Source organism: Mesoplodon bidens, assembly GCF_964165515.1.
Source record: "Mesoplodon bidens genome assembly, chromosome: 19".
Classification (NCBI taxonomy): Eukaryota; Metazoa; Chordata; class Mammalia; order Artiodactyla; family Ziphiidae; genus Mesoplodon; species Mesoplodon bidens.
In genome coordinates this window covers 7164707-7183868 of record NC_138179.1, presented here as the reverse complement: position 1 = coordinate 7183868, position 19162 = coordinate 7164707, and the positions used below count along the sequence as shown (strand labels likewise).

At 56.1% G+C, this 19162-nt stretch overlaps 1 protein-coding gene across 3 annotated transcripts in view; it reads left to right on the top strand.

Moving 5' to 3' along the window:
* Nucleotides 1-2635: 2635 nt before the first annotated feature.
* TBX4 (T-box transcription factor 4) overlaps nt 2636-19162 on the top strand; it is a 31158-nt gene continuing 14631 nt past the window's right edge. The window contains exons 1-5 of one of the 3 annotated variants that reach the window (XM_081218374.1): nt 2636-2768; nt 7406-7603; nt 8349-8443; nt 16523-16642; nt 17880-18027. In XM_081218374.1, coding sequence (XP_081074500.1) covers nt 7409-7603; nt 8349-8443; nt 16523-16642; nt 17880-18027 — 558 coding nt within the window. In that variant the 5' untranslated portion in view covers nt 2636-2768; nt 7406-7408. Of the gene's footprint in view, nt 2769-3401; nt 3539-7091; nt 7198-7405; nt 7604-8348; nt 8444-16522; nt 16643-17879; nt 18028-19162 lie in introns of those variants that run through there. The other 2 variants (XM_081218373.1, XM_081218372.1) reach the window with 2 other exon arrangements.

The window sequence follows — 19162 nt, the reverse complement described above, 5'->3', positions numbered from 1 at the left end:
ATGTATTGACTTAGCCAAATCTCACAAATAGCTAGTAGGTTGGTGCGATTATCCCCATTTTTTTTTTTTTTTTTTTTTTTTTTTTTTGCGGTACGCGGGCCTCTCACCGCTGTGGCCTCTCCCGTTGCGGAGCACAGGCTCCGGACGCGCAGGCTCAGTGGCCATGGCTCACGGGCCCAGCCGCTCTGCGACATGTGGGATCTTCCCGGACCGGGACACGAACCCGTGTCCCCTGCATCGGCAGGCAGACTCTCAACCACTGCACCACCAGGGAAGCCCCATGATTATCCCCATTTTATGTAGGTGTGAAGGGACTTGCTCAAGGTCATACAGCTGCTAAGATTTCAGAACCAGATTTCAAAAAACCAAGGCCAGTCTGACACCAAATCTGAGACCTTTCCCCTAAGCAACCCAAGTTGGTGTGATAGATGCTTGGTTATGGTCAACTATTTACTTAGCTACTTGAGGAGAGTTTTTGTACTTTGAACTCCTCAAATAAGTCTTGGGGGAAAAATTGGTCTTTTTCCTTTCGCCACAGGCCATTTATCAGCAAATACTACACTTCACCAATTGTAAGCTATTCTATTATTTTATGTACCACTAAGAAAAAAAACCCTGCTACTTAAACTATGACACACCATTGATGTTAAGATGCATCCTAACTTCCGAGATGTCAAAATGTGAAAAATGTGTGTCTTAGAATCAACAAAATAATGTATTCCATTCTACTAATGGAGAATTTGTGTACATAACCTCCCCTCTTTTCTTGCTCAATTGCTAGCTGGATTGCCCCTTCCTTTTCTTATTTATTTATTAATTTTATTTACTTATTTTTGGCTGTGTTGGGTCTTCGTTGCTGCGCGCGGGCTTTCTCTAGTTGCAGTGAGCAGGGGCTACTCTCTGCTGCAGTGTGCGGGCTTCTCATCGCGGTGACTTCTCTCGTTGTGGAGCGCAGCCTTTAGCTGCGCGGGCTTCAGTAGTTGCGGCATGCAGGCTCAGTAGTTGTGGCTCACGGGCTCTAGAGCACAGGCTCAGTCGTTGTGGCACATGGGCTTGGTTGCTTTGCGGCATGGGGGAATCTTCCTGGACCAGGGATCGAACCTGTGTCCCCTGCACTGGCAGGCGGATTCTCAACCACTGCGCCACCAGGGAAGCCCCCCAACCCCTTCCTTTTCATCACCCAAACCTTGCCTGTCTCTTCAATATCGTATTTCTCCACATCATCATGAACTGTCAGTTTTGATTTGGATTATCTCGCATGAGTCTCCAGAAAGCCTTGCACTCATAGGAGGTTTCCACTCTAGTTTTTTTAAAGAGCTACCTTAGATGGTCTTATTATGAACTTCCTCCAATGGCTGTCATCAAACTCTTTCCAGAGCCTGGCCTAACTCTAGTTTTCCCATGGTAACTGGTAATTCACTGCCCTCCCTGTTCACCATTCCACACAGTAGTTGGTTGGTCTGTACACTATTTACTTGCAAGGGATTTCCCTCCAGGCTGTTGGAGAGGGCATGGGAGGGGGCTTGGGTGCAGAAGTGGGCATGTCATGCAGTTCTCCCTAACACAGGAAACATGACTCCCCAGGTGTCTCCTGAAACACCAGGAGGAGACAGGACTGGGGGAGGATTCAGCTTCTCCACCCCTCTTAGACCGTACTCCCCCTTCCTGGTTTGGGACTCCATGAGACAAGTCATGAAGGGAAGATGAGGCCGTGGGATCTGGTACTGCTGGGGGAGATGAAGATTCTTGAGCAGTGGGCCCTTGTGGAGCTGGGTTACAGGCTCCTGACAGCAGCAGCTGGCTTTTCAGAGGTGGTGTTGTGCTTCCCCCCTTGTGTGCAGGGTTCTGGGGAAAGCGCGGATTCTGGCTTTCCATTTCCTAGCATTATAAACGGGACAGAGCCTTCCAGGATTTTCCCTGTCCTGTTCCCGTCAATCTGATTTTGAGGTCAGAATCTGGAAAGGAACAGAGGCTGATCGGAGAGGTTGGGACACCATGGAGGGAGGGATGCAGCCCATGCTGAGAAGTGAGGGGCTAATCTGGGAATCCTATTGACAGAGGACTCTGGGGCCTCTGCAGATGGGTGGGCAGGCAGACCTATCCTGGCCCCAGTGTTCTGGGCATGTTACAGGCTCTGAGGCTTGGGCATGGGCTGAGGTCCACATGGGTCCGTGTGCCTGTGCAGCTGCAGGAGCCTGTGGGGAGGTACAGTCAGACACAGAGAAATAGAGATAAGTGAGACAGAGGGAATCAGAGGCCGGACCGGGAGGTCTAGGTGTGTGAGGGGCACTCACTTTCTGAGGCACCTTGGCTGGCTGGCTCAGTGCGAAGCCGCCTGGGCTTCCTAGACTGGAGCAGGCACTGGGCTTCCTCTTCAGCCCTCCGGGATCTCGGGGAGCTGCTGGCAGAGTCCTCGCCCTGGTCCGCAGTTTCCCCAAGAGGCTCTGCCAAGCCTTGGCACCTCGGAGCCTGGGCCTGGGCTCGGATTCAGGCCGGCGCCGCACCTCCCCGCTGCCGCCGCCGCCGCCGCTGCCGCCGCCGCCGCCGCCGCCGCCGCTCCAGGCCGGACCGCCGGCCTCTTCCCCGCCCTAGCGCACGCAGGGCCTGCCCTCATCCGTGACCCCCGCGGCCGACTCCAGCGCCCGCTGGGCCCGGACGAGCGCGGGCCGGTGAGCAGCGGGGTCGGTCCCAGACGAGGCCCGGCCCGGCTGTCGCGACAGGGCCCGGAACCCGACAGCAGGAGCGAGCGCGGGCCGGCGCGCGGAGGTGTGAGAATGTGAGGCGGGCAAGGTCGGGAGCCGCCGTGCGGGGCGGTGGGGCGTGTGTGCGCTGTGGCCGCCGAGCGGGCTCACGAATAAAGCGGGCACGGCCGGGAGCGGGCTCGGACCGCGGTGCGTGCGGGCAGGCGGTCCCCGCGGCCTGCGGCTCGGCGGAGGGCGGCCGTCTGGAAGTGGGCCCCGGCCCCGCCGGCCCGGCGTGCGGCGCCCCAGGGTGCGGGCCGCGCCGCCGCCCCTGGCCGGCCGTTCCGGTTGTCGAGCCTCGGGAGGGAGCCGCGCGGCGCCGCCAGGCCGCTCGCCCTCTCTTCCCCACCCTCTAATCTAAACCATGCGGGCTCCAACCCCGGGCCGGCCGGCGGGGCCCGAGGGCCGCGGAGAGGGCACCGGGCCGCGCGCTGGTGGAGCGGGCAGCCCACTCCGAGCTCGGGGTCCCTGGACCGTGGAGCCAGGGGACCCTCGATCCCCCTCCCCGGGGGGCGGCGGGCACGGACTGATTGACAGCAGCGACGTCAGCGCGGGGAGGGGGGTGCGGCCACGGAGGGAGGGAGGGAGGAGGAGGGAGCTGAGGCCCCAAAGTGCAGCCTCGGAGATCAAGGGCCCGCTCCAGAACCGGGATGTGTCCGGCCACGAGGGCGCGGCGGGCAGCGGGACCTTGACCCAGCTGCCCCGAGTCGGAGTCCCGGCTGACCCGGGCTCCTCGGACCCGAGCCTGCAGCGGACCTCGGGCCGCAGGCGCCAACGCATGCGGCAGCGCAGTTAGGGTGAGTGAGGGTCCCGGCGTGGGTGGGGGTGAGTCGGGAGTGCGGGAGAGGGGCCACCCCGAAACCAGGGAGGATGAGCCGGAAAGGGGGAGAGTAACAGGACCTGGGTAAGAACCTCGGGGACAGTCAAGGCGGCAAGAGGGCGGCGAGAAGAGTTTCTAATCCGGCTGCCGCCTCGGCCCGACTCCCAGCGGTCGGAGCTCGAGCCCTTCTCTCCTCCTAGTAACCGGACGAATTGGGTCTAAGGGCCCAAGAGCACAGAAACGACAGCGCCAGCGCCAAAGGAACAAGGTTAGGACGAGACAAGTGGAGCGGTGGCCTTGAAATTGGTGTTTGAAGAATAAGAAAGGCCAAGGAGGAGGGCCCAGGTACTTGGCGAATATCGATGTGGAAATGTTCGTGATCAGAACACTGGACTTCAGTGCCTTTGATGCAACAGGGTCGTCAAAATTGAAGCAAGGAGCATACTATATAAATAATGATCCATGATCAAGAATTATCAAAATATGAGCAATTACCCAAAAAGCAAGGCTAAGCGGCATAACTAATACAGTACTCAGACTTTAAAACAACAATAAAATAATAGTCACTCTCAAAACCAAGTGAAAATTGTAATCACACATTTGAGAGAACCATAGACAAAGTGATGGAACAATGTGATAAGAACTATTGTATTAAAATCAATAGAATAAGAAATAGTAATAGCGTAAAAATGATAAAACTGTAGGAAAAAGGTGGACAATGAAAATACTAATAAGGGAAATACTAATAGTAGTAGTATTGACAGAATACTATCATATAATTTATTATTGGTACTATAGTGAATTATTAAAATAAATGTTAACCAAAATCTTAAGAGCAATAGTAATATAAATAAAGACAGCAACAAGAATTACTGGAGTCATATGACAATTTATGACCAAGGTTTTAATAGTCCCAACAACATTATAAATAATGGTAGAGTAATAAGTAGTGTACCAATGTGATGAAAAAACGGAGTATTAAGAGCTACAACAATATTACAACTTATGACAAAGTAACAAGAAGTAATGATGCATTGAAAAATAGCGAATTAAGATCCATAACATTACAAATAATGGCAAAGTAACAAGATATTGTAACGATGTGATGAAGAATACCTGGAGTACTATGAACAATCCTAACAAAACAAATAATGGTAAAATAACGAGAAGTATTATAAGGATGTGAAGGAAATGAATGTGAATATTGAGAACAATAATACTACAAGTTATGGTAAATAAATTATTGAAACTGTGACGAAGTACAAACAGAGACTGAGGAGGCAGCACAGAAACATTTCAGGGATACAGAGTAAAAATAAAAATAATGAGAGATTGACATGGCCTATTGGAAGACTATATTTAATAATTGCCTAGGTGTTAGTAATAGTATTACTCATGTACCAGGAGGCCCTAGAATGATGGCGCAGAGACAGGAAAGCAATAACAACGTATTTGATAATGATGAATTAACAAATCAAACCAGTACTTTAACCATACAGTATTAAAAATAACGTACTAATAGCTTGTGTGATAGGATAGTCTTAATGTTATTGAATTGACCAGAATACTACTCTGATAATAGAGATAATTAAAATAGTATAAAAAATTAACAGTTCCCCCAGTGCGAGAAAAGTATCACCAGTAATCTAGAAATGAAAAGAAAAATGCTGTTCTTCTTAAAAAAAAAAACGAGGCAACTGAAAGTGACGGACCCGAGCGCACAGGGCGCGGAGCCGGCCGGCCGCGTCCGCCGAGGGCTCCAGGAGAAGGGCGAGCGCGGGCCGCGCACCCCGGCTGGTGCGGGACCCGCTCTACTGGCGTCCCAGCGCGCCGGGGCTCGGTGTCCAAGGGGACCGGACCGCGGGGATGGCCGTGCCGGGCGGGAAGAAAAAGAAACGAGCGGGGAGCTCCAGCGAAGGCGAATCTTCGCGATGTCGGGATGTGGCTGCGTGGCGGAGAGAAAAGGAAGAGGCGAACCTCGAGTTGGGGAATGAAAGCCCAACACAGCCCTTGTCCCGCGTGGGAGCGGCGGGACTGGCGTCAGTGGACGCTGGCCGCGGATGTGCTCGGCACCGGGCAGAACGGAGAGCGCGCGGCTCAAGTCGCGGGGAGCCGCTGCACAGCTCCGGGTGTGACAAGTGCCCGCAGAGGACCTAGTGGCCAAGACAGCATCGGGCCAGGCGGCCCCTCCTGGTCCCGCGGGCCGCAGCATCTGGACCAGCGGATCGCGGGTGCCCATCCCGGTTGACCCCAGATATAGTCGGAACCAGCGCGTTGGGCCAGAACGCGCAACTACCCCCGTTGCGCAGTGTCCCCTTGCCTGGGGTCTCCTGGGTTTCCAGGCTCGGCCCGGAACCCGCATGTGGCCCAAGGCCGGTGCTGGCGTTGGCCGTGCCCGGCGGGTCTTCCTCCTCAGTGCCTGTGGCTGGGGGACCGACCCGGCTGTCAGCCTTATCTTTATGGGCTTTTCCCAGCCCCAACTGGCCCCGGCCCCTTTTTATCTCCTCGGTTGCACTTGGCTTGTTTACTTTGTGAGGCCCTGGGAGCCCATGTCTAGGCCTGGGATGGGAGGCCAGTGGATGGGGGGCCTGGGCCTTGGAATGCCCAGGGAGAGCCAGGAGAGGAGAGAAAGAAGGTAGGGGGAGAAAGAGGGAACATTCAGCTGCGAGAAAGGCAGCCAGACATTTAGAAAAAGCCTCCCCAGAACTTGCCCAGATCCAAATGGAGGGAGGAGAGCTAGGAGGTGGAAAGGAGAAGCAGGGATAATGCAGGGTTGCACCCACGATGAGGCCGGACAGGCAGGTCCTTGCAGGCTGGACTCTCATCCTGATATCCCAGGACCAGCTTCCAGAAGGAAGCAGGCGCATGAGCAGGCGGGTGAATAGTCCTAGTCGCTTGGGGAAGGGTAGCTGTGCCCTGGGGCAGGACTAGACTGTGCCTGTGAACTGGACTCAACTGGCCTGGTCCTTAGCTGGGAAGGGTCTGAGTCCTTTGCCTCAAAGCAGAGCCCTTTGGAGCTAAAATCTAAAATGTGAGTGAGTGAGCCAGCCAGTGTGCATGTGAGGGCAAGGCTGGGGTGGCCCCTGGCTGAGTTCGGGGCCTGAATCAGAGTGGCCCTAGGAAAATGTGGCTACTTGGGTGACTTGTAGGCTATGAGAGGGTGCTGTGTCTGGGTGTGAGGACATGGGTGCCTGCGTGGGTGCCACACAGGTATCTGAGGGAGTGGGAACGTGCAGGAAGGAAAACCTTTGGTTCAGGAAGCCTCTACCTGACTGCTGTCTGAGGGAGTGGGTTTGGGCAGATGAATGAGCAGGGGCCTGAGAGGCCGCTCAGCCGAAGGCCCTCTCTGCCACTGTGGAGCCCCGGGAGCCCAGGCCCTGCCCTCCTGGGCTGACTCTCGTCTCCTCCCTACCCAGAAGGTGTCCTGGGCCAAGAGTGAGCCTGGACCCCAGTTATTAGGAACAGACGAAAAAGACCCAGGCTTCAGGCTCCAGGGTCCAGTGGAGCCCAGCAGGAGGAGGCACTGGGGGTGCAGCTGGGGCAATGCCGAGAGGGCGGTCCTTCCCCCAGACCTACTCCTCACACAGCCCCACACCCAGGGCAGGCGGACCTGGAACCGCACACAAACCCTCCCAGGTCCAGACCCGGAGGGAGGAGGCGAGGGTCCTGCCCGCGCTCTTCTCCCCGCTCCGGCTCAGGAGGGGGCGGGGTCCACGTGCGCCAGGGCGGCCTCCCAGCAGTGCCCGAAGCACCCCCCACCGCCACCCGCGGCTCGGCTCCAGGGCTGCCGGGTCTCAGGCGCGTGTGGACATGGGCATGTGACTCGCGTGTGCTGTGCCCACAGGAGATGCTGCAGGATAAGGGCCTGTCGGAGAGCGAGGAGGCCTTCCGGGCCCCGGGCTCGGTGCTCGGCGAGGCCAGCGCCGCCAACACCGCCAACGCCCCCGAGCCCGCGCTGGCCGCGCCGGGCCTCAGCGGAGCCGCGCTCGGCAGCCCCCCGGGCCCCGACGCCGACGTCGCCACCGCTACCGCCGCCGAGCAGGTAGGGCCGGGCCGGGCAGGCCGTCGGGTGGAGGTCGGGCGTCGGTTTGTCTGCAGGGCCGCCTGTGTCTGTCAACCGCCCCACTGCGGGCAGGGCTGTCCGCCCGTTCGCGCTCCCCTGGGCAGGGCTCGCCTTCTGCCCCTCGTCCGTCCTCCACCTCGAGCCCTTGAGGCTGCTCTGGGACAGGCCGGGGAGGGGAGTCCGCGGCGGAGCGAGCCCAGGAAAACAGTCCAGCTCCGACGACCCTGAGAGGGCGGAGACAAAAGCCTGGGACCAGGCGGGGTGAGTAGCCCCTGGCCGGGTGCTTGCGGGAGCCGCCGCCGAGCTCCGAGGCCGAGGGGACACCACCGTGACCATGTGCACGCCCTCTGCCTGTGCGGGTCTGCAGGAGGTGTCTGCGGGTGCGCGCCTCTGGCCGAGGGTGTGTGTGCCCATCCTGTGTTGGTGTGTCTGCCCGCAAGCCTGTGGCTATGTCGGGCCACGTGGAGTGTTTATGTTTGTGTAATAGTGTGTCCTCTGCGGCCCGTCTGTAGGTGCAGCTCCGAAGAAGGGAGTTTCAGCCACTGATTAAATTTTTAAAAATTCACCAATGGTACAGAATAATTTTTTGAAACGACATCTCGAGGCGTGGGCGCCTGGGGCTGGCAGTGTCCTGCATGGTCCCTTGGGTCTGTGTTCCCCTTTCTGATGGCTCCGCATGGAGCCGTGGGCAGGGCAACACAAGTCCCCTCTCTCCCATCCCTAGACTATCGAGAACATCAAGGTGGGCCTGCATGAGAAGGAGCTCTGGAAGAAGTTTCACGAGGCGGGCACCGAGATGATCATCACCAAGGCGGGCAGGTCAGCGCTGGTTTTACTTCGGCGGGGGGATGACGGATGGGGGCAGTGGGGAGCTCTAGGGGCTTCCTTAGCAGTGCTCTCGGTCTTCAGCCCAGGGGGCGACGGGAGTCCCCTTCGCCATTCTGGCCTTAGCTCCAAGTCCGGCCACAGCGTCGGAACTGGCCTCGGAAGCCCGCAGGGGGCTACACCGTAAGGGAGAGGCGCAGGATGGAGGGAGGGGAGGGGCCGTGATATGCAAATGAAACGCAAACAGGGTCTGGTTGCTGGAGGTCCCCGCTCCAGCACTTTTGGCCCCTGGGGGGCTGCTTTGTCCTCCTCCTTTTGGGGAGCTTCTGGGTTTCTCAGGATTGTATTGACTGGGGACCCGGAGATGCCCCTCAACAGATTGAGGAAAGGGGAATGGGACCATGTTTTCCTATTTCCATTACTTTTCCTGGGGCAGCTCGAACCCCAAGTCTCTCATCCCAGGGGCGCCGCTCCACCAGTTGCCAGCACCCTCCTCGGCCAAGGCGAAGGCACCGTTGGGCCCTGTGTGTGTGTTGTTTGGGGAGTAGCCCTCGGGTGGCTGCCAGAGAGGGATGATTTATAAAGTGGAACCATCTTTAAAATGTGCTGGTGTCTGTGGGAGAGAGCCGGGAGGAGAGGGAAGGAGGAGGAACACGCAGAGCAGGGCGTGATGGAGAGACTCGCTGGGGCCGTGCGCCCCGGGTGGGGCTGGAATCGCAAGGAGAGCGGTTACCAGGCGAAGGGAGATGGCTGCAGAGGGAGAAGCTGGAAGGTTCAGGTTCAGGTTCAGAAACGTCCTCCCCCCACTCTGCCTCCTCCACAAACTCACACTGGAGTTTGGTCCCCGGGGTACCGTTGAGCTGAGGAATAAGATGGTGAAGCTTCAAGGGCCGGGGATAGGGAGTCAGACCTCGGGGTGGGGGTGGGGGGTTGCTACCCGTTCCGCTCACCTACTTCCATCTGTGGAACCCTCAGGCCAGGTACCTTAGAGTCTATGCCCTTTCCTCATCTCCATCTGTAAAAGAATAGGTTTTTCCTTATACAGTTGCATGTAAAGCCCTTAGCACAGCTCCTGGCACATGTAAGCACACAATAAATGCTAGCGAATACTGTTCATCATAATTAGAGAAATGTCTGGCATTTACTCAGAGTTTTTCTACTTTTTAGAGAGCTCTGCTGAACTGCTTAGGGAATAATGGGTCAGAGGAAACAAAAAGCTGGCAGTTTGCTGTATGCAGAGTAGGGGTGCTGGGTCCTTCCAGTCTGCTGACTGACAGGCCTTGCAAATTTTCCTTTGTTTTGTTGGGGGAGGGGGTCTGGGCACTCGGCTGCCCTCTTGCCTAAGTCAGGAAGGTGGCAGGGCCACCCAGGCCTCTATCGGAGAAGGAACTAGGAAGTGTCAGGACTTGAGTTTGCTGCATTTTGGGGATGGGGAAGGAGGCTGCGCTGGGGAACCTGGTGGGGGAACAGTCGTGGAGGACAGTGGGGACCAGGTGTCACAAGGCCTGCCTCTTCCTAGTTGTGCGCACTTGGGCTAGTCCCCAAGCTTCCTGTGGCTCAGAGGTGTCAGGTGAAGCGGGGTGGTGACTGTAGACCTACCTGCCGTCCTTCCTTTTTCAGTTACTGTGAGACTCAAACCAGGGACCTTAGGAGCAGTGCTTGGTAAATTGTTGAGTGGATTGTAGGTGGGAAGAGGGGATTTATGTCTTGTTACTGCTGGGATGTAGAGAAGTAGAGAAGAGAAGGATCCAGAACTTCCATTTTGGGGCAGCAGAAATAACTTTGTCTCTTGAAAATGAAGGGCCAGCCTGTTCTTTGGGCATGCGTGGCCTCTGCCATTTTAAACAAGGCACTTGTGATTCTCCTCAGTGGGGTTTCCCGCACCTGCATGGGTCCTCCTCTCTCCCTTCCCCAACACACATACGCGAGCGCACACATGCGCGCGTGCACACACACACATTTCCAGAGGTGACGGGCTTCAGGCAGATATTTGTGCCTGATCCTAGTGACAGAAGAGGCACATCCCTGGAGGCTTAGAGACAGGCCTCAGGGAACGATGATAATAATTTTTAAATGACCATGACGATGTTGGCCAATGAGGGATTCATCGCAGTCTTTCCCCGGCAGAAAGTTATCCTTGCACCAGGTCTAGTCCTTAGGAAAGTCACTAGCCTTATCCCCTGCCTGCATGGTTCTCACAGACCCTTTTCCCTCCTGCATAGCTGCCCACTGACTTCAGGGACCACTTTCACCCCTCTGACCCCATGTCCCCCTCTCCCCGCAGCCTCCTTCCCACGGCAGCCTTGGAATGCACTGTGCTTTGCTCGGGCTTGTGGCCCTTCAGCGTCCTGTCCAATGCCTCTCCCTGTCCTCTTCTTTGTGTCTCTACCATCAACTTCCTGGGACACTTCTATTTCTCAGCAGATGGCCTGGACATTTCTCCTGAACCTTGAATCATAGATTCCTAGACCTCTTGAGCTGGAGGAGAACCAAGAGAACATAAACCCAACCCCTGAGAAGGGAAGGCATTTGGCTCTTGCCCATAGAAGCAGAGTTAGGCAGCTGCCAGGTCTACACAAGCCAAGCAATGATGCCCCTCCCCCCAGAACAAACCCCTAACTTTGAGAAATTCCCTTGATTGCTTGTTTATGGGGGCCTGCTCAAGGTGGAGTTGTTACTCTGCCCTAGAGACCCTGGCTGGTTAGGGGCATGATTGCTCTCTGGTTGGCCCGTGGAGGCACGGGGGTGGGGGGGGGGCGGGGGCTGGAGCAAAGGAGCCCGAATGTTCTCAAGCCAGTATGAGTCCTTAGTCACAAGCCGCTGCCTTAAGCCCTTGAAGAGCTGAAGGCCAAAGGAAAAAAGGGTCCCCTTCATTGGATAGTGATTTTGAATTCTCAAATAACTTGAGCTGGTGAATAACATGCCAGCCACAGTTCAAGCCATCAATTTCTGAATGCTCGGGGTCCCCCGATGTCAGGTGTATAATGGGGCCACAGCCTCCCCTAGCCAGTCTTTGTCTCTCTCAGGCCCCTGCACCCAGAGAGTTTATGCCCTTAACTGCAGAGAACAGAGCCCTCTCTGCTTCCTCACATCCCTGCCAAGCTTGATACATGTGAGAAACTGCATTTTCTCCCAAACACAGATAAAAGTGAGCTCTACAAAATTTAAATATAAACCTCCCCAATATGAAAATTTCCTAACCGTCTGACTGCTCTATTCCTAGGTCATGGTTTTGCCACCAGATAAATCTCCACTATCAGCCTTCATAGCCTGTTGAGTTCAATGTTGCTTGTGTTAGTGACAGTGAATTTGTGTTTGAAAAATGAACTACTGATGAGAACTCCTGTTGAACCTGTATTGTTTGTTATTCTGAGGCAAGGATTTGGCCCGGCTTAATCCGGGGCTTCAAAGCCAGTTGCCCTTGCTCTGTATACAGAGCGTCAGAGCCCAGTGGCGTGGGTGATAAGAGAAGTAAGGGTTGAAGACACTGGGAAAGTGGGCTGGGGAGAGAGTGCTTTGATCTCTTTCTAAAGTATTTTCTGAAAGCAAAAGTCTATCAGAAGGAAGTGTCTTCAAAAAAATCTGAGAGAAGCGATCGGCCTTCCAAAACAGCATCCATTCCACACACCCTCTCTCCTGCCCCCCACCTCAGGGAAAATATTTCTTAAAAATGCTTTGAGTGAAGTGGAAAACTCTGTGTGTGTGTAAAGTGGAAATAAATTACATAGCTCTGTCATTGCTCTCAGAAACCACTTGCCCACAAAAGCTTTGGTCTCAGTATAGACGGCACCCCTACCTCCCACCCCCAAACTTAGCCTTAGTTGCTAGGCCCTGGCCTCTTTCCAACACACCCAGAATTCTTCTTTAAGACCCCAAGACAGTAGGGATAGAAAATGGATGGGGTTTTCTGTGGACCCCTACCCTTTTCCTGCATCCCTTTCCTTTCAAACTCTGGCCTCCACGGGCCTCTGTATGTGTTTATGTACACATATTTATGATATATACACACACATATAATTTTTTACTATCAATTTTATTGAAGTGGAACATTTCTGCAGAAAAGTGAACAAATCTTGATTGTACAGCTCTACAGACTTTCACAAAATGAACACACTGGTGTTCGCACCACCCAGATAAAGAAACAGCACGTTAGCGGCCCCCAGAATCCCTCTTGTCTGCCCTCCCAGTCACCGCCTCTCCCCACCTCGAATCCCCTCTCCAGACTTCTCACCCCTTCGATTTGGTTTTGCACCTACATTTCAGGGAAGGCACATATAGCCGCTCCTGGGGTTCTGGATCCCCCTGAGGAAGCCGGGGGTGTGGTGGATTTGGGGTTGGGGGGCTCTGCTAATTGGAGAGAATCTGGGGGGTCCCCTCGGTTCGTTCTTTCCTGCCCCCCACCCGCATGGATTGGTGGGGGGGAATAGGTCAGCACCTTGAATTTGGCCACCCCTTTGGCCGGGACCGGGTGCCCCGCGGCTCTCTGAGCCCAGCTGAAACTTACTTGGCCTCTCTCTCAGTGCGTCTTTACGGGTTTGTTGCCAAAATCAAAATGCCCCAAACCCTTGCCCGGAGCCCCGCAAGGCTCCAACACGCAGAAACGTCCAAGGAAGCTTATCTTAGCAGTTCATTCTAAAACCATTTCCGAGTATGAAGTAGATAAGGCCCCACGCCCGCACCCTTTCAGAGCCTGTTTCATGATCAGAGGAGAGACCCCCCCGGCTTTCATCTCCTCCCGGGGCCGGCGGGGCAGGCGGCTTGTTTATTCCCTGGCGGAGCAGTTTCCGCGACGGCCGGGAGCGCCCCAAATGCCTGCGGACCGGGAGTCCGAGGCGGGCGGGGAACCAGAACCGGGAGAGGGCGCCAGGGCCGCAGAGAGAAGGCGCGCAGGGCACGGGGAAGGGGTGCGGAGGGGTGCGCCGAGCAGGGGTCTGGGAGGCTTCCGGGTGTTGAGGACAGGGAGCCAGGGTTTCACGGCCACCAGCGCTGGCCAGTGGCAGGGCTGAGTGGGATACGGGCTGCACAGTCACCATTTCCCTGCTTGGCCCTCCCTCCCTGTCCCACTGAGGTGTTCATTTCCGCCCCCCCCCCCACCCCCGCCATAGGTGACGGTTTTCAGGTACATTTTCTTTTGGTCCTAAGTCACAGAAGCAATTTACAACTCACTCTATGGTTTCATCTGTTTCAATAGAGAAGACCTTTACAGGGTGGGGTGAGCCCAGAGGAAGCCACAGCTCCCAGTTCAGCTTCCTGAGGCCTGCCCGCCTGGTGAATACTCCCATGCCAGGCCTCTCGGCTCCAACCTTGGACCCTCTGGAACCAAGGGCAGATGCCCTCAGCTTGGGCAGGAGGCCTGTGAGGCTGGAACAGTGTGTGTTTCAGCTGCACACTTAGCCTTTCCCGCACACCAGGCAGGACCTTCATCCTTCTGGAGCCCGCTAGCTGAGGAAATGGTAGTGCCTAGGGCCCCCACTGGGTGTGTTCTCCATGGCCCAGAAGCAGCCACCAAACTGGACACTAACAGAGACGGAGATACCTGTCTCCATGAAGGCAGCGGTGCTCACCTGGCCAGCTCAGGCCAGCTCAGCCTGAACAGAGGACTTTTGAACTCCCCATTCAAACCACAGATCTCATCGTCCCTGCTGATTTCTGAGGGCAGTTGCCCTAGGAAGAGGGAAAGGCAGGGCAGTGGCTAGGAGACACCTTCCTTCCCGGCCCCAACTTCCTTAATACCTCCTGGAGGCTGTTATCCGTCAGGAATCTGGTCCATGGTCAGCTTCCAGGAGAGGCCAAGTCACAGGCCACCAGCCCCATGCCTTGGGAGGCCGAGGACAGGCTCCTTGCCAGCTTTCTCAAAAGCACTAGTCATGTCCGCCTGGCCTCCTGAGCTGCTGGGGTGAAGTACAGCAGCGGGTAGAAGGCAAGGACAGGACCCCGTACGCCCCTCTCAGCCTAGGCTATGAAGACCGTTGAAGTGGCAGCGAGCAGTTTTCTCCCGGCCCCCTCTGTGGACGCTGGCTTGGGGGAGCGGGGGGAGCTGTGCCTGCCCTCTGCCGTCGCCGCCTGGAGTGATTATAGGAGAAGCAGGCTGAGTGCAGGGCACTGGTACCAGGCCAACCCTAAGCCCAGCCAGGGCTGCCCCACTCTGTGGCTGTTTCTGTAGCGGTTACAAAATGGTAGCCTGCAGGGGACGGGGTTCTTGGCCTTCCCCCAGGGAGGCGGGAGCGGAGCAAACCGCTCCCTCCCTCCCCTTCAGCCTTAGGCCCACCTGGAGAGAGGCTGGGCCAGGAAGAGGGTGGTGCAGGCTCCAGCTGTGCCCCCAGGCCGGCTGGGCAGGGGGCTGGTAAGCAGGAGGCAGCGCTGGGTTCCTGGGGAGGGGGTTGGGTGGACATTGGAAAATGCTTTCAATTGACATCTGAGACAAATTCTTCCACACGGTTTATGAGTCCCTAGACTTGCCGCTAGAACTGCCCTCCTCTCTCCAGGCACACACGTGCACACTCCACTGTGTACGCAAGCACATGTGCTCGTGCACACACGTGGTCACACAGCTCCCACACCCCTGGCCCACCGCAGCACTCATGGGCCTGCCCTCCAGCGAGAGAGGATGCACGGGCTGGGGCACCCTCCACCTCAGGGTCCTGGCCTGGGCTTGCTGTAGGGTCTGCCACCTTGTGGGGGCCTGGATCCCTCTGGAAGCCCTGCTCTGTCAAGGTAAGCTGGTTCCCTGTCGACAAAATGGGGGACTCCAATCATCTGTTTGAGGTGTTTAGGACCGCTTCTCCTGAGGGTTCCCATGCAGTCTCTCAGCTTCATGAGAGCCGGAGGACCCCCCGATGGCTTTCCCAGAGTGGACTGCTTGGGCTTCTACCAGCTCAGGGGATCTGGCTCCCAGTGGCCTCAGTGTCTTCAGTTAGGTTTGGCTTCTGCCTCTCTCTTGGGGACATCTTTGGGGGAGATCAGCTAGGAGGGGGTGGGAGCATCTGAGGAGGACTGAGGAAGTTCCCCTCTGAGGAAGTCCGGTGTCAGGGACCTGGTGACCAGGGGAGGGCACCCTGCAGGTATGGGTACATGCTGTTGTATGTTTGGTGTGCTGAGGGGTCTGAGGAAGCTCTTCTCTAGAATGTTCCCTGAGCCTCAGGGTCCTGGACAGTTTCATCATGGGCTGCAGGACCTGGAAAACTTTCTGCTTTTTTGCTGACTCTGTTTTCATAGAGGTAGGTCATACCACTGGTCTGCGGAGGAAGGAGTGCAGTGGGGGTCAGTGGTAAGAGCTGCAAGGGGACTCAATTAATCCACATAGCAACCTATGGGATTGGTAGTCCCATTTTAGAGATAAGGAAACCAAGGCATAGAGAGATCCAAGCAAGCTGCCCAAGGCATCATGGTTTGTCAGTGGTGGTTCCAGGCTGTGGACCACGGCAGGGAGGTTCTAGAATCCACGCTGTACTCCTCAGGGCTCCTAGACTGACTTGCCCCGACACCCAGTTAGTGCGCACAGGCCCAGACAAGGCATCCACAGGGATAAACACCTCTGCTAAACACACAGAAGGCATCCAGAGACGGAGCAGCACTCCTGCTCTCCAACGAGTTGGTTTGAGGCCTGGGGGCTTCCCTAGAGACATGACCCAGAGGAGGCATCTCATTGATCATGGAAGCAGCTGACAGGGACTTCCAGGTCTTCTGCTCTGGGCCCCTGTAATGCCCCCCCACCCCCACCCCAGGACTTTCGTTGTGTATGGATGACAGACAGGAGGGAGATTAAGGCAGCCTGGTTGGTGTCGAGACCCTCTCTCACATCCTGACCAGGGTCTCTGTGCTTTAGCTGCTCGCAGCCACAGACTGACAACTGCAGGGCCTCAGAGGGCGCAGCTTGTGCAGCCCTCTCCTCGTAGAGGGGGAGGCTGACCAGAGAGGGAAGCAACTTAGCCAAGGTCACAAAGCTCTGACCAGTGCCGAGACCTCTCGCTAAAGGGGCGGCGCCTCCTAAGGCCTTCTGTGCCCTCGCCCGCTCGGTGCCACCCCTCCTGGTGCTGTGTCCACGCCCCCGCGTCATCTCTCGGCTTCCCCCAGGAGGATGTTCCCCAGCTACAAGGTAAAAGTCACAGGCATGAACCCCAAGACCAAGTACATCCTGCTGATCGACATCGTCCCTGCGGATGACCACCGCTACAAGTTCTGTGACAACAAATGGTAAGGACCCGGGACGCTCACATCACCCGCCTTCCCACTCGCACACCCATCCCCACCTGATGTTTGGCCCAGGGACTTACCAGTTAGTCCCAGTGACTGGCCAGATCCGCAGCCTTGGGCACTGGGCCTGCTGAGGCTACAGGGTCATCAAATGTCTGCACACCTGCTGCTGGTGGGGCAGGGGCTGGGGCTGAAAAGGAGCCGCGGTGTTCGGGCTTTTGGTGGATTTCAAGGGTCTGTGCTCTCCCCACAGCTGTGAACGAACAGGGTGGGTGCCTGTGCTTTGGGGATGATGGATGAGCCCCAGCACCGGGCAGGTTTAGGCTCTGGCAGTGCTATGCTCGGGGAGGGGGGCAAAGATGGAAGCCATGTTCCTTGGGGGGCTTTGGTATTCCATAGTTAGGGCCCGGTTACCTGGGCTGTGGCGTCTCTCTCCTGTTCCTCCACCCATTTGCTCTTTGGCCGCAGAGCCTTCCCTCTTATGCTGTGTCCCCCATCCAGAGAGAGCAGTCAGGTTGAAGGGTGAAACCAAGCTGGGACCGGGTGAAAAACCGCTGGGCTGCTTTTCCTGAGGCCATCCCGTTAGTACCCTATCTGCCCCCAGAGCCCAGGACAGCGCCCAGGGAGACAGAGAGATGAATGAATCCACAGTCTGGGACGTGGGCTCAGCGGTGGATGAGTAATAGGGCTGCAGAGCCTGGACCCAGGAGGCCAGATTCGGTGGTCAGGTCCTGCCAAGGGCTTGTCTCTGTTCTGTCTCTGGGCTGGAATAGCACTCAGAGCAGCTTCTGGCTCAGGGGACGGCTACCAGTTCGTTTCTTATGTTTGTTTTGGGGGCAAGCAATTTGAAAATTGTCAACATCCTCTGAGAAGCTACCTCCAAACTTATAACATTTAAAAATTGTAAATATAACACATACATGGACGTGCCTAAATCTCCCCACAACATACTTGTGATGAGCCCCATTCCTTCAAGTAAATCATCACGTCTCTGTAGTCTCTCTTTCTCTTTCTTATTGCAGTGAAATACAGGAGGTTCAGAAAGGCTCTCCCTCCCCAGCACTTTCCCCTGTCCCTCCCTCTTACCCCCAAAGCCCTAAATTGACAGTCTGATAGGACCATCGGTGATTTGTTTCTCAGGTCTCTGGGGATTTGCTCTCAGAGGGGACAGGGAATCTGGGCTCCCCCAGGCTGCAGGGCAATCAACTGCTCTGGCTTCTCCGTGCTCTGTTGGCAGGATGGTGGCAGGGAAGGCTGAGCCGGCCATGCCCGGAAGGCTCTACGTTCACCCGGATTCTCCTGCCACTGGGGCCCACTGGATGCGGCAGCTGGTCTCCTTCCAGAAGCTGAAGCTGACAAACAACCACCTGGACCCCTTCGGCCATGTAAGCATGGGACTGCCCGGCCTTGAGGGCGAGTCCTGGGGTAGTGTTGGGGATGGGCCGGTCCGGGAGAATCCATTCTCGGGATCCAGCTCCAGGCCGGTTTGTGGAAGGAGCACAGGGTCTGAGGCCCACAGCAGAACATCCTTCCCCTAGCACTTACTGGCTGGGTAACTTTGGGCAAGTTTCTTAGCCTTTCTGAGCCTTAGTTTCCTTGTCTGGAACATGGAGATGACCATGTGAGAATTAAATGAGAGATTACGCATGAGGCACTTTGTGCCTGAGAGGCTCCAAATAAATGGCAACTATGACAATAACGACGATGATAGACCGAATCTCAGCTTCAGTTTCCCCAAATCTGGCCTTGCTGGAACCTAAGACAAGTAAACCTTCTTGAGAAAGAGTCACTGATGAGCTCTGAAGCCTGTCTCTGGCGTGTACCATCTGCCTGGTCCGGCAGCCACCTGCCCTGGAAGGGAAGGCCTCGCTCTGGCTCCTGTGTCAGCGCCTTCCTGGCCTTGCCCGGGACCTGGCTGTCACAAGAGAGATTCTGGAGCCCCAGGGATCCTGCTGCTGATGCCCCATCCAGGCTGCTGAAGCAAATTCTTTCCCCCGTCTGTCCCTGGCAGGCCCACAAAAGCTTTTTATGTGGAAATTTTTAGCTCAAGTGTGTGGCAAACAGAAGCCTAGGGACCTGGTATCATCTGCCAGGGAGCAGGCCTCGCCCCTCTAGGCTACCCATGGTTACCCTGGAAACGCAGGGTGGGGTCTGGCGGAGCGGGTGCAGTCGAGGCTCCTAGATGCAGTTGCCCCGGCTGCACCCATAACACTCGTACCGTCCATGTGGATGGTGGTGGGGGAAGCAGGGGTGGGCGCTGTGCAGGCATGTGCCTCTTTCATGCCTCAGTTCTATTTCTGGGGAGCTGTGTGCAAATCAGAACTCTGTGAATCATAGTTCCTTATGGAAAATGTCAGTGATGCTTCATTTCTGATTGATTGGTGTGTAACTGGCAAGCAGCTCTCAGTTCTCATTTTCTCAGAGTCTGTTCAGTTCTCTCCTGGGTCACTGGTGATCTATAAACCAGCAGTTAGGAGAACGCTTCATTAACATAATAAACTCCTGACTTCTCTGTTCTGC